The sequence below is a fragment of the Ursus arctos genome, unplaced genomic scaffold (genome assembly GCF_023065955.2).
Source record: "Ursus arctos isolate Adak ecotype North America unplaced genomic scaffold, UrsArc2.0 scaffold_24, whole genome shotgun sequence".
NCBI classification, from domain to species: domain Eukaryota; kingdom Metazoa; phylum Chordata; class Mammalia; order Carnivora; family Ursidae; genus Ursus; species Ursus arctos.
Window position 1 is genome coordinate 20,380,423 of NW_026622919.1, and position 13,260 is coordinate 20,393,682.

The 13,260-nt window shown below is 41.5% G+C and overlaps 2 protein-coding genes across 2 annotated transcripts; both read left to right on the forward strand.

The window, feature by feature from the left end:
* The first annotated feature begins 1,792 nt into the window (after positions 1-1,792).
* On the forward strand, positions 1,793-2,610 carry LOC125283414 (keratin-associated protein 2-3). The gene has a single exon (XM_048224691.1). It carries the CDS (start codon positions 1,842-1,844, stop codon positions 2,229-2,231), a length of 390 nt encoding a protein of 129 aa, XP_048080648.1. The 5' UTR covers positions 1,793-1,841; the 3' UTR covers positions 2,232-2,610.
* Positions 2,611-6,933: 4,323 nt separating this feature from the next.
* Positions 6,934-7,604, forward strand: LOC113265460 (keratin-associated protein 2-3). Its single transcript, XM_026512868.4, has one exon. The coding sequence runs from the start codon at positions 6,980-6,982 to the stop codon at positions 7,367-7,369; it is 390 nt and encodes a 129-aa protein (XP_026368653.1). The 5' UTR covers positions 6,934-6,979; the 3' UTR covers positions 7,370-7,604.
* The last annotated feature ends 5,656 nt before the right edge of the window (positions 7,605-13,260 follow it).

Here is a 13,260-nt window from a genome sequence, read left to right on the forward strand (position 1 = left end):
TAGGATGTGACAGGACTCAGGTCCCCTCTTTCTTTGAAAACTATATCATTAAGATAAATGAGGAATGCTTTACCTGAAAATCTCTTATCTGAAACTTTGCCTTCGGGCTGGGTATTGAGGCTGCTTCTTTATGTTAAGGTGACTAATAACCTGTCCCAGAAATAGGGGGATCTTCCATTCTTACTGATGTGGCTTAAAACAGCAAAGTTTCTGACAGTCTATGATTGCAGTGAGTTTACAGACATCTTTCTATTCCTACTATTTGAATTGCTGTATATATTCTAGGACAAAAAAACAATACACTAAACCATAAATCAAGCAAGTTCCCATTTTACGTCACTAGATGAGATAGAAGTTTTGGTAACTATGACTATCTGTTCACCAGTCTGAAGTAACTCAGAGCTGGAAAAGACAATGGGTCATCCATCGGTGTTTGGAGTCAACAGAAGACCACAGTGTTGTCAACACTTTGCCATCCTCTTATCTGCATCACTTTAGAGAAATCATTTTACAAATCAGGCCGCTCAAAAATTGTGAAGGACTATGATGGGTCACGAACTCAAAGGCATTCAAGGACCAGGACTACAGCAGACCAACATACGTATAAAATATGATCTACCAAAAAAACACTTTGTGGGGACAAATTTGGTCTGAGAGTCATCAGCAAGCCTTGGACAATGTCATCCTTAACCTACCTTCTAAATATAAATTTATTTTCTATACTTCCACTTTCCTTAGCTGTGGCTAAAAAAGGACAAAGCTATTTTATCAGTTGTCGGTACACGTGGTTCCCCTTGTTCTTCCTAAGGCCAATTTCACACTTCATAAGCAATCGAACCCTCACCAATGGACCAAAGCATTTACTACATAAAGATAACTGGTTCCTTTATAAATATTTTCAATATATTTTGAAGAACGCAATATAAGTGCTTATGTTCACACCTGGAAAGAAAGAGTAATCCCAATTTCAATTCTATTTCTAAGACCATACTCAGGGAGGGGTGTTCAAAATGCATAATATGAATAAAGTTCTCACTTAGCTCGACCTTGTTGAAAAGTCTTCTCCTTTCACTGCTTTATCTGCCTCTGTCTTGCCGTCCTAACATGTGTAACTACTGTGTGATAAGAAACTACTTAGAACTTCCTTTTCTTCCTTTCCCTCTCACTCCCAAATAGCGTGGTGCTGTTTACACGGTAAGAGTCTCAGTAGTGACTGATTAATAGGCCAACTAGAGTCACTCCAGTGGCTCTGGTGATTATTTCCTTAAGAACAAGGTGAAGCACTATTCTGTTTTCCAGAAGCATTGGGCCATTCTTCCCATAGAATCAGTACATGTCTCCTTCCATGAGTCATTTTGGTTTTTCAGAAATTCTTGCTTCATCTCAATGTCAATCAGAAACTAGGCCTGTGACCTCATGAACCTTACAGGCTCACACTTAGTCATGGGTGGTGAATAAGAGGAACAAGAGGAAAGTATGATGGTGGCAACAGTGGCTTCGTCAAACTTTCAACTTGTCATGTGATATGGTCTGGAAGGATTGGTTAGTCCACAAGTAATTTTTTGGATGATATAATCAACTATTCATTTCAATGAGGAAGAAAGCACACAGGCAGAAAGGAAAGCATCTTTCCATGCTGTTGGAACTGCTGCCTCAGCAACCGAATCCACCAATCTAGAGGTCAATGGGCAACCTCAACTCCAGGAAATGACCTGTGTCCTGGGGGTCATCAGCAGCTGGCCAGGGTATATAAAGGCCCCCCGAGCAGGACAAAGACATTCACACCTGACAACACCCAAATCCTCTCACCAGTCCAACCGTAACCAACCCCAGATATCACCATGTCCGGCTCCTGCTGCGGCTCCACCTGCTCCTCCTCGGGCTGTGGGGGAGGCTGCTGCCAGCCCTGCTGCTGCCGCGACCCCTGCTGCTGCCGCCCCGTGTCCTGCCAGACCACCGTGTGCCGCCCCGTGACCTGCACCTGCCGCTGCACGCGCCCCATCTGTGAGCCCTGCCGCCGCCCTGTCTGCTGTGACCCCTGCTCCCTGCAGGAGGGCTGCTGCCGCCCCATCAGCTGCTGCCCCACGTCCTGCACGGCCGTGGTCTGCCGCCCCTGCTGCTGGGCCTCCACCTGCTGCCAGCCCATCTCTGTGCAGGCGCCCTGCTGCCGCCCCCCCTGCTGCCAGCCTGCCCCCTGCCGCACCACCTGCAGGACCTCCCCCTGCTGCTGAACAGCCCATTGAGAAGCATTCCCAGGTGTTCAGAAACATGCAAAAATTTTTCCCACCCCAAGGGATCCTATGAGAGACCTCTCCTTTGCAACCTACATGCTCTTCAACAACCAACTCAACAGTAGCTGTCTATCCATTTTCCCACATAATTACCCAGTTAATCCTGGCCCTTTCCTACAATCTTTAGAAACATCTTTCATCATTTGAATTCCTGGCTTGAAAAAAATGAGTGAACAAAGAGCAAATTCGTCTTCAATGGAGCTCTATCCCACTGACTCATCATCACATCTCTACTATTACAAGACAGGATACTTTTCCAGAATATCATTATATTTATGATGGGGTTTTGCGTGGTAAAATAATAAAAATTTTATTTCTGGGAAGCAAATGTGTTTCTCCTCATTGTTTATTAATCTTCAAAAGTTCATTTTTAGCTCACGGTATGGAATGCAGAATCAGAATAAAACAAAGAAAAAAGGATTTTTCAAGGGCCATTTTTTTTTTTTTTTAAAGCTTTAGGAACAATTCAGGTGTAAGGTCTGTAATTTTAATAGCAGTTCAAATAATGAGGAACATCTCATGTGAGGCACCTTCGGAGTTCAAGCCACAGGTTTTGTGGTGATGCTGAGGAAATGGAGAGACTACAGCAGTTTTCTCTGATTGTGACTTGACCCATGAATCATCCCCACACATGTGATAAGAGGGAGGAAGCCTAAGTTAGAGCTGCATTTATACTCTGATTTAGAGAACTATGCAGTGATTAATATAATTGGTACCGGGGAATCCCGAACCACTGAAGGCCTAGGCTGGAAGAATCACTGTACCACCTTTTCCATGGCTCCCCTCCAGCACCACTATGGCCAACTCTGATTCTAATGGAGTCACTGCTGCTGGGCAAAGGAACCATTCTAATTTAGAACTCCAAATGATTTTACCCTTAAAACAATACCAATGTAGCTGAAATAGAAAAACATTAATCCACGCTGGATATGCTTTTATTGTTGGTAAACACTATTTAGGCTGGTCAGGAAACCAACCACTATTGTTTTCCTGAGAAATATGCATTGAGTTCCCAACATATGATCTAAAAGAGTTTTCTGGAATGTGCTGCTTGTCTGCTTGGGCATATCTACCTGCCCAGAGAGAGGAGGCAGGCCAGGTGAGCTTTGTGAAGGGGTGGAACTTGACTGACTTTGTTCATTGCTGGATTCCCACTGATCTGTGCCATGTTTGGCACATAGGATATAATCATTATTTGTTGAACGAGGGAATGAATAAGCTCTACATGGTTGGAAGAGAGAAAAACATCTCCATCCCTCAGTGATTCTCTCCTCATGCTGGACACGTGCATTCCTACAGTAAAATAAATAAGCCACCTCATGAAGCACAGTATTTTTTTGAAATACGGTAAAAACTTCTCAACAAGAAGCCCATTATAGTCAAAACATTCACATGCACAATGGAGTTTTCTCTTTAGTAAGGGTTTAATGATTTACTCGTAGATAGGCTCACAAGTCCAGTTTCTTTCTAAATATTCTTGAACACCATTTTAAAAATTCTCTACACGATTTCCCACCCTCAGAATTTTCCTTGTTAGCCTTCTACAGAATTCCTTGTTTTACAGTATTTTCTCAGATGTAGAATTCTTTGTGGACTCCCAAGCTTATCATTATTACTGGATTGTGTTTGTTTCCTGAGTAACTCCATGCCATGGTCAACCACCGTGGTTGGTGTGGATCTGAGTAAGCCTGCAAGAGCCTATGCAAGCAGAAATGAAGAGGAAAACTACCCAGAGCAGGCCCAGGCCAGCAGAACCCAGAAGATGGAAAGTGACTAGCTCAGTCCGTACAGCAAGAGATATCCAGAAGCCCCGCTGGGAGCAAGCAATAACCAGCCCTTTCTGCTTCTGCAAACAGGCTTCCCACCACAAGCTCCCTAACCACTGTCCTGCCTAAAACAGCACCCCCGCCCATTTAAACTCACCTAGCAGCAGTCAGCACAGCCCTTGGAAACTGACCCCTTGCACCCCCCTATTATCGTCTGTAACCCCACTATCCTAGGCCCAGAATTTCGAGCACGAGCTCGTCTGGGTCTGCCAGCATAAAATAAGCCTGAGTTCTCCTACTTCTCCAAGTGTCACTTGGTCTCTCGCTAGTCTGATTTTTATTTTTCCGCAACAGAATGATCAAGAAGGAGGCTTGCACCACTGCCTTCAACCACAGATCCAGAACAGACTTAGTTGTAAAGCAAAAGGTCAGAACCAAGCAAATCCAAAGGCAGAGTCTACAAAATGGCTGAGTGAAATGATTTTCCTACAGTCCCAAACAACTGAGAATCACAACTGGCTCTGTAAGCAGGAATATGCTCAAGCATTGTGCATGGGGGACACTGGAACAAGACACAGGGTATGACAAAGCAGGCCTGGAGACCAGCTTTGGCTGGGATCACTACCTGGGGCTCTGTTATGCTGGTAGACTGCAACCTTCACCTAAATGGTGCTGTAGAGGCCAAGCGCAGGCTGCACCAAAATGGGCCACTTTGGCATAAACATTTTCCTGAGTTAAAAGCAATCAAAACCCGGCAGATTCAGGATATGCTCTGTACCTCCCCCTCAACTACCTGCCTCTACCGGGAAGAAACTTACTAACAAGATTCCTCTTTATCTAAGACACTTACCTGCATAATAGGGCAACCTTTGTTTTCCAAACATCTCCTCTCACCTTCCTGTTCCAGGTCTTTCAGCCCCTTGTATCCTCAGGCCCTATCCCTCTCCTTAGCTCAGATAAAGTATCTTGTTGCCTCACTATCTTTGGAATGTCCAAGGCTGTGTGGATTCCCAGTAAGCATGCTATTAAATTTTATTTTCTCCTGTTAATCTGTCTCATGTCAATTTGTTGCTTAGTCCAGCTAGAAGGACTTTAAAGGGTAAATTCTTCCTTCTCAACAGTGGTTTTGTTCATAGTCCCCCATAATCACTTAGTTATGTCCAACTTTGATGCTATCTCCTTAGGGTATGTTTTGGAATTTTTAGAAAGCTCTGTGGGAGATAATTCTTTGAGTTCTTGAGGATACTGAGAAGATAGAGCCCTTTCAGATAACTCTAAAAATTAGCCATTTCATAAAAACCAACTATTGTAAAAATAAATTCACTGTCAGAATTCCTACATAAAACAGACATTCCTTAATGAAAGGGACTATGGTAACCACATTCCATTCTTCAGCTCCTGGGCTTACAAATTATGTTTCCACAGATGTTTCTGCAGTAAGTCTGGCTCCAACCTAGTAGGTTTGTGACCTTAGGCAAGTCACTTCTCTGGTTCCTTATGCGTAAAATGAGGAATACAATACCTTCCTCGTAGGATTCTTATGAGAATAAATTAATACATTTCTTTCTTTTAGCACAATATTTAGAATATAATTGTTAGAATTCGATGATACTAGCTATCATGAAGATTAAAAAATGAAATTCACCATGGTTTGGAAAGCTACAACTATGGAAAATAACGAGCACATTATCTAAGACAAAAAAAAAAAAGCCAAACTCACAGTAACAGAGAGTAGAACAGGGGTTACCAGAGGCTGGGTTTATATTATACATTCTGTACATAAGGAACAAGGTAAGTGACTTGCCTAAAGTCATACACCCATGACACCCAAGTGCTGGAGCCAACACTTGTGGGATGTGGGGGGAAAGGAGATAATTAAGAAAAAAAAAAAAAAGGTACAGCGGTGGTTGCCAGGGGCTGGGGAGAGGGGTTCAATGGGGAGTTAGTGTTTGATGGAAACAGAATTTCACTTTTGCAAGATGAAAAGAGTTCTAGGGGCCCCTGGGTGGCTTAGTCAGTCGAGCACCTAACTCTTGATTTCAGCTCAAGTCATGATCTCAGGGTCATGAGATCGAGCCCCACATTATGCTCTGTGGTCAGCACAAAGTCTGCTTGGGATTCTTTCTCTCCCTCTGCCCGCGCACCCACCCCCTCTCTCTAAATACATACATACATACATATATACATAAAATCTTTTATTTAAAAAAAAAGTTCTAGATATGGATGCTGCTGATGGTTCACAACAATACGAATGTACATCATACCACTAAACTGTACACTTAAAAATGGTTAAGATACTAAATTTTATGTTATTATGTATTTTACCAAAATAAAAAAATTGGGGGGGCCCCCACTGATGACAAAATGATAAGATGCATTCTTGTAGCTCCAAAAATGACACAGTAAAACTTCTTTTATTGACAGACCATGACTTTTGAAATAGTCTCTTATTATTTTCCTGAACTTGTTTTGTCCAGGAAGCTTAGCAGTGGAAACGGACACTCACAACTTGGGGAATTCACTTCTACTACTAGTAAGATCATGACAGCTACTCTGTGCTATCAAAACATCAATTGCAAAAACATCACTAATTATAAAGATAATTGGAAACTTTGAAGTTAGGGTCATTAAGTTCATATTTGAACCATAAATAGCAAAATATAATGGGTCTCCATTAAATAAGGAAAGCAAATGGTCTTTCATGAGTACCTGAGCACCTAAAAAAAAATGTCTAGGGAACTTGCTAACCTATCAGTGCCATTTCAGAACGAATAAACACAAACAAGGAAATGACCTGTGTCCTGGGGGTCATCAGCAGCTGGCCAGGGTATATAAAGGCCCCCGAGCAGGACAAAGACATTCACACCTGACAACACCCAAATCCTCTCACCAGTCCAACCGTAACCAACCCCAGACATCACCATGTCCGGCTCCTGCTGCGGCTCCACCTGCTCCTCCTCGGGCTGTGGGGGAGGCTGCTGCCAGCCCTGCTGCTGCCGCGACCCCTGCTGCTGCCGCCCCGTGTCCTGCCAGACCACCGTGTGCCGCCCCGTGACCTGCACCTGCCGCTGCACGCGTCCCATCTGTGAGCCCTGCCGCCGCCCTGTCTGCTGTGACCCCTGCTCCCTGCAGGAGGGCTGCTGCCGCCCCATCAGCTGCTGCCCCACGTCCTGCACGGCCGTGGTCTGCCGCCCCTGCTGCTGGGCCTCCACCTGCTGCCAGCCCATCTCTGTGCAGGCGCCCTGCTGCCGCCCCCCCTGCTGCCAGCCTGCCCCCTGCCGCACCACCTGCAGGACCTCCCCCTGCTGCTGAGCAGTGCATCACTGAGGGTCCCCAGTAGATTGTGGGGTCCATCCATCCTGCTCTTCATGACAGAACAGCATGCCTTTTCTGAGAAGCCCGTTTCACATCTCTTCAGCCTAGCTCAGAGTAGGCACTGGCGCCCCTTTTGCAGACTGACTACTGACCAAGAGTACCCTGTCCTCTCAGGACCCCTGTCTAACTCCTCAATCATGTCTTCTGTTTTACAATAAACTTAGTATTTCCAGCATAGAAGTCATGGTCTTTGTGATACTTTCTTTCAGAAGGTTGTGTCTGTTTTGTCCAGAGACCTTCAAAGCAAGATGCAGAATAATCCTCTCAAATTGTTCTCTAAAATAACCTAAGTCTGGGTAGTTTCCTTATTATCCTTGTAAGTGGCATTTATAAGGCACAGTAACCAAGTGAGAAAGGTGGGCACAGCTAAATCTTCATCATATGTACAGAGTCAGAGGTGCTCACAATCCAGACATGCCAAACATCTGGGAAATGTCCTTTAACAACACCCGGTAAGGAGGCTGCCTCTAGGCTGATACTTACATCCCTCAAATGAGGGTTCATTCACTGACCTGACACTGTTAGCACAGCTTAGAAAACCCAGTATGTTAGAGGTGGGAAGAACCTTAAGCAACATCTGGCCAAACACGTTTGTGAAGCTGAAGAGCAATGAGTAACGAAAGATTAAATAAGCTTCTTATTAATATAATCACTCTGTTCAGAAAAGACCCAGGAGACCGTAAGCCCCCTGACAATAAGCCCTTAAGTCGAATGCTTCCTCTTGGGTAGGAGACATGTTTTCTGCCCAGAGGAACTCTTTGGTCTTTTGTGGCCAAATAACTGTGGCTTCGGATAATTCCTTTCCATGTGTTACAGATCTGATAGTTATTTTGAATGTGAGTCACAGTGTCAACTCTTGCGGGTACTGAATCGACACTGGCTCTCAAGGGCTGCTCACCTTTGTGCTCAGGAACTGGGCAGTAATGGCATTTTCTAAGCAAATTAATCAATCACTGTCAGTCTACACATTGTTCATTGAACATCTACTATGAATGAGACACTGAGTTGACCATGCTGAGGGAATATGAAAGAATAAAGAGGGCTCTTGCTTCAAAGAGGTTATAACGTATTTAGGGAGATGAGGTATAAATAAGCAAAAAAGTCAAATGGTACATAATCTAAGCAGTATAAATATAAAAGAAATGCCACAAGTAGTGAAAAATAGTTAAAGATTGTAAACCTACTAGGAAACATGATGCAATTATCTTGCCATATATTTAAGTTACAAATAAGCTATAAAATATTCAACTATTTTGTGAGGAAAAATGTATTCTGCATGTTTATGTGTGTGTATGCCTAAAAATTATCTAAAACATTATGCAACAAAATCTAAGAGTAATTGAGGATAACATTCAGTTTCTTCTTTATAATTTTTTTAATTACATAATTTTAAAATGAACATATATTTTCTTTTTAATGGAACGTACTGTCTAAAACCTGTATCTATTTTGGGAAAAATATTTAAACCTTTCTCATGATTATGTTCTGCTTTTAAAAACCTACCTATCGTGGGCAATGCTACTATGAACATTGGGGAGCCGAGATCCCCTTCGACAGACAAATGGACAAAGATGTGGTCCATATATACAATGGACTATTACTCAGCCATCAGAAAGAACGATTACCCAACATTTGCATCAACATGATGGGACTGGAGGAGATTACGCTCAGTGAAGTAAGTCAAGCAGAGAAAGACAATTATCATATGGGTTCACTTATTTGTGGAACATAAGGAATAGCAGGGAGATTGTTAGGAGAAGAAAGGGAAAAATGAAGGGGGGAAAACAGAGGGGGAGATGAACGATGAAAGACTATGGACTCCGGGAAACAAACTGAGGATTTTAGAGGGGAGTGAGGGGTGGGCGGATGGGCTAGCCGGGTGAAGGGTATTAAGGAGGGCACGTATTGCATGGAGCACTTGGTGTTACAGGCAAACAATGAATCATGGGACACTACATCAAAAGCTAATGATGTACTGTACGGTGACTAACATATCATAATAATAATAAAAAAAACTACCTATCAGAGTCTAAATGGATTTAAAGAAGATAATTAGCAGCTATTTGTACTCATAAGAAGTCTTTTATTATATATAGAAGAGAATACCACTATGCTATATATGGTGGACTTTCTGATACTGTTAAACTCTGATCAAATTATTAAACATTGATTTGTATTTTAACTCTTCAGGATCATCTCAATTGCATAAAATAAGGTGCGTAATTTGATATGTTCCAATTAAAAATTTTAAAAAATTGTATAGGTATTATACAGGTATAATTATTTTTATCCATTTGAATAGATAATTGAGAATAAAGAACACAAGACAATATTTTCCATGTTAAAATTTGTTCATAATGTTATTGTTGAACGATAGTGTTAAATAAAGCCCTAGCATTAGTAATACAAAATATGTTGCCCATCACCACCAGGAAATCTGTCTAAATCAGCTTTAAGGCTTTTCTTAAAGGATGTTTTCTAAGACCTCGCTCTGTTTCATGGACTGTGGGGTCCTCAGTACGGTCCACGCTACTATCCACAATTCTGACACATATTCTTCCTGCAGGTTCTGAAACAATACCTAACTCCCCTCTCCAGAAATTGGTGTTAAAAAGACGGAGCTCTATATCTTCCTTCCAGGCATTTTTATTTTACTTCATGCTATTAATGAAACTCTCCAATGGGTAATCTTATTAGTATATATTCTGTGGTAACTGAGCAAAGAGCTGACCACTTACCATATCAAATATGTTCACCTTTATTCTAAATTCAAAATTCAGAGTTTATAAGGCACCCACATAACATGACTTTTAAAAATATATTTATCTACTCAATCAACACAAGACAGTTGCTAAGTGCCAGGCACTGTTCTTAGAGCTCGACAAATAATAGCTTATTTAACATCACAACAACTTGGGTGTGTCCTATCATTACCCCTCATGGCCCAAGGACATACAGCCAGTAAGTGGCCAAGTTTTCAGGGAAGGTTATCTAGTTTTAGGGTAAGCAGCATTTAAAAATGCTGTACATCTTGTCACCACTGTCAAATCACAGAGTCCTGTGGCATAAACTACTGAAATGTGACCCCTATTTTCTCTGCCTGGAGAAGAAGTCTGAATATGGGTTGGGGATGAGCATCTTAGACTAAGTAACACTAGAACTGCTTACTGAGAGACTCATGGACTCTCTTTGTGGCTTTTTACAAAGGGGAAAGAAAAATCTCTCTGGAATGATTTTGGATCAAAAGTGTTCAGAGAAGAGAAATTAATCTTACTTACTTAAGGTTTTATGTATCTCCCAAAGAGGCCCCCTTTGCATAAAATGTGATCATCATGAAAACCCCCAACAATATGAAAAATTGATTATGAGACAATGTGCCTTGAAAAGAGCTAACCACAAGCAACAAAAGCAAAAATCAGCAAGTGGGACTACATCAAACCAAAAAGCTTCTGCACAGCAAAAGAAACAATGCATAAAATGAAAAGGCAAACTACCAAATGGGAGAAAACATTTGCAACCCAAACACATATCTGATAAGGGGTTAATACCTGGACTACGCAAGGAACTCCTATAACTCAACAGCAAAATCAAAAAGTAAAAGAAACAAAAAAATCTGAAAAATGGGCAGAAGGCCTGAATAGACATTTTCCCAAAGAAGACACATAGAGGCCAACAAGGTGCCCAACATCAGTAATTATCAGGGAAATGCAAATCAAAACCACAATGAGGTATCACCTCACACCTGTTAGAATGACTAGTATAACAAGACGAGATATAACAAATGCTAGTGAGGATGTGGAAAAAAGGGAACCTTCCTTGGTGCACAGTTGGTGAGAATATAGATGGTACAACTACTGTGGAAAATGGTATGGAGACTCCTCAAAAAATTAAAAATAGAACTACCATATGACCCAGGCAATCCCATTTCTGAGTATATTATCTGAAGGAGACGAAATCACTATCTCAAAGAGGTATCTGTACTCCCACGTTCATTACAGCATTATTCACAAGAGCCAAGGCACTGAAGCAATCGCAACGTCCAATGATAGATGAATGCATAAAGAAAATAAGATATATGTATACACACACATATATGGCATATATATATGAGTAATATATATATGATGTATGTTTATATTCCAAGAGAAGTCTTGGAATAACTGTGTTTTATACATACATACATGAAGTATTACTGAGCCATAAAAAAAGAATGAAACTTTGCCATTTGTAACAACATGAATGGACCTTGAGGGCACTATGCTAAGTGCGGTAAGTCAGAGAAAGGCAAATAATGTATGATCTCAATGTGGAATCAAAAACATCGAATTCATAGAAACAGAGAGCAGAAAGGTGGTTGCCAGGGGGTGAGGGGTGGGAGAAATGGGGAGATTTTCATCAAATGATACAAACTTTCAATTATAAGATGAATACCAGGGATCTAATGTACAGCATGGTGACCACAGTCAACAATACTATATTGTACGTCTGAAAGTTGCTGTGAGAGTAAAGCTTTAATCTTCTCACCATAAAAACAATAACAAAATCATAATTATGTAGGGTAGGGTGAAGGATGTGTTGACTAACTTTATCATAGTAAGCATTTTGCAATATATACATGCATGAAATCATCGCAATGCACACTTTAGGCTTACACGATGTTGTATGTCACTTGTATCTCAATAAAGCTGGGAAAAAGAACAAAAAAAGAGCAGAATACACGAGTTTTTATCTTGGCTCTGGTTACCACTTTGAAAAAAATCACGTCGGTCCATGGACAAGAGAAAGAACATGAAACGTGAGAGAGTCAAAGGTCTTCATTGATGAGACGGCGCTTCATTTCTCCCTCTTCTGTTTTCCCAACTATGACTATATGTTCAGTCAGTTTACATTCCTTTTAAAGTTTTGAAATTATGTTTAAAATTCCATGGGGATTTGGGGAGCTTTAGCTCCTGGGGCTTGAGGCACATTCTTTTGAACGATGGGAATGATCCTAAAGTGACCCAAAATCCTGTCTGGTGAATAATAAAATGGGAAAAGCTGAAAAGTAATGAGACTTCTTCCCCCATGCAATTCCCCAAGAGCCTCTCACAACCCTTCCCTGTGTGTCATCACAGAACAACCGTGCAGCCTCCTACGTACCTTCTCTGATCAATGCACTGTCTGTGTCTGCAGTGCTGTTGAAAAAGCTCCATCTTGTCACTTGGTCATAGTGCCCATATGAAATATATTAAGAAAAAATTTCCCGTTAACACAATTCTTCATCACACACACAAAGGCAAATATAAAAAATGTCATGTCTCAGAGATAAATATCGACATTCTGTGGCCAGAAGGACCACAGATGCTCAAACTTCAGCTGGAGAAAAGAAAGGGAAAAAAATGAAATGCAGCCATGGGTATTTTATTCCAATACTTACCTGGTTTACAAAAATAACCTTTTATCTTTCCCATACAAGTTCTCTGAGCTGCAGTCTTATTCAAGGTACATGCATTCCATTTTATCAAGTGATATGTCAACAAAGTTCCAAGGAGTCCACACCCAAGGACATGTCTAATACCTGTCTGATTCACATGCAGGTTTCTCAGGGCATCTCCTGGGGGTCAAGTACAGGATCCAGTCACTGATCTAGAAACCCCTATATGTTTCATTTCTTTTAAAACTTGCAGTTCCTTTAGGACCATTTTCCCCAAGATTCATCAGGTGCTATCTACCCAAAATAAACATCAAGAGCTGCTATCATCTCAAATGACTGTGAGTGCTTAGATTTTGATGATGAACAGCATGAATATATCCATATTTAGGAATGCAGCAAGAGTTCTTTAATGAGA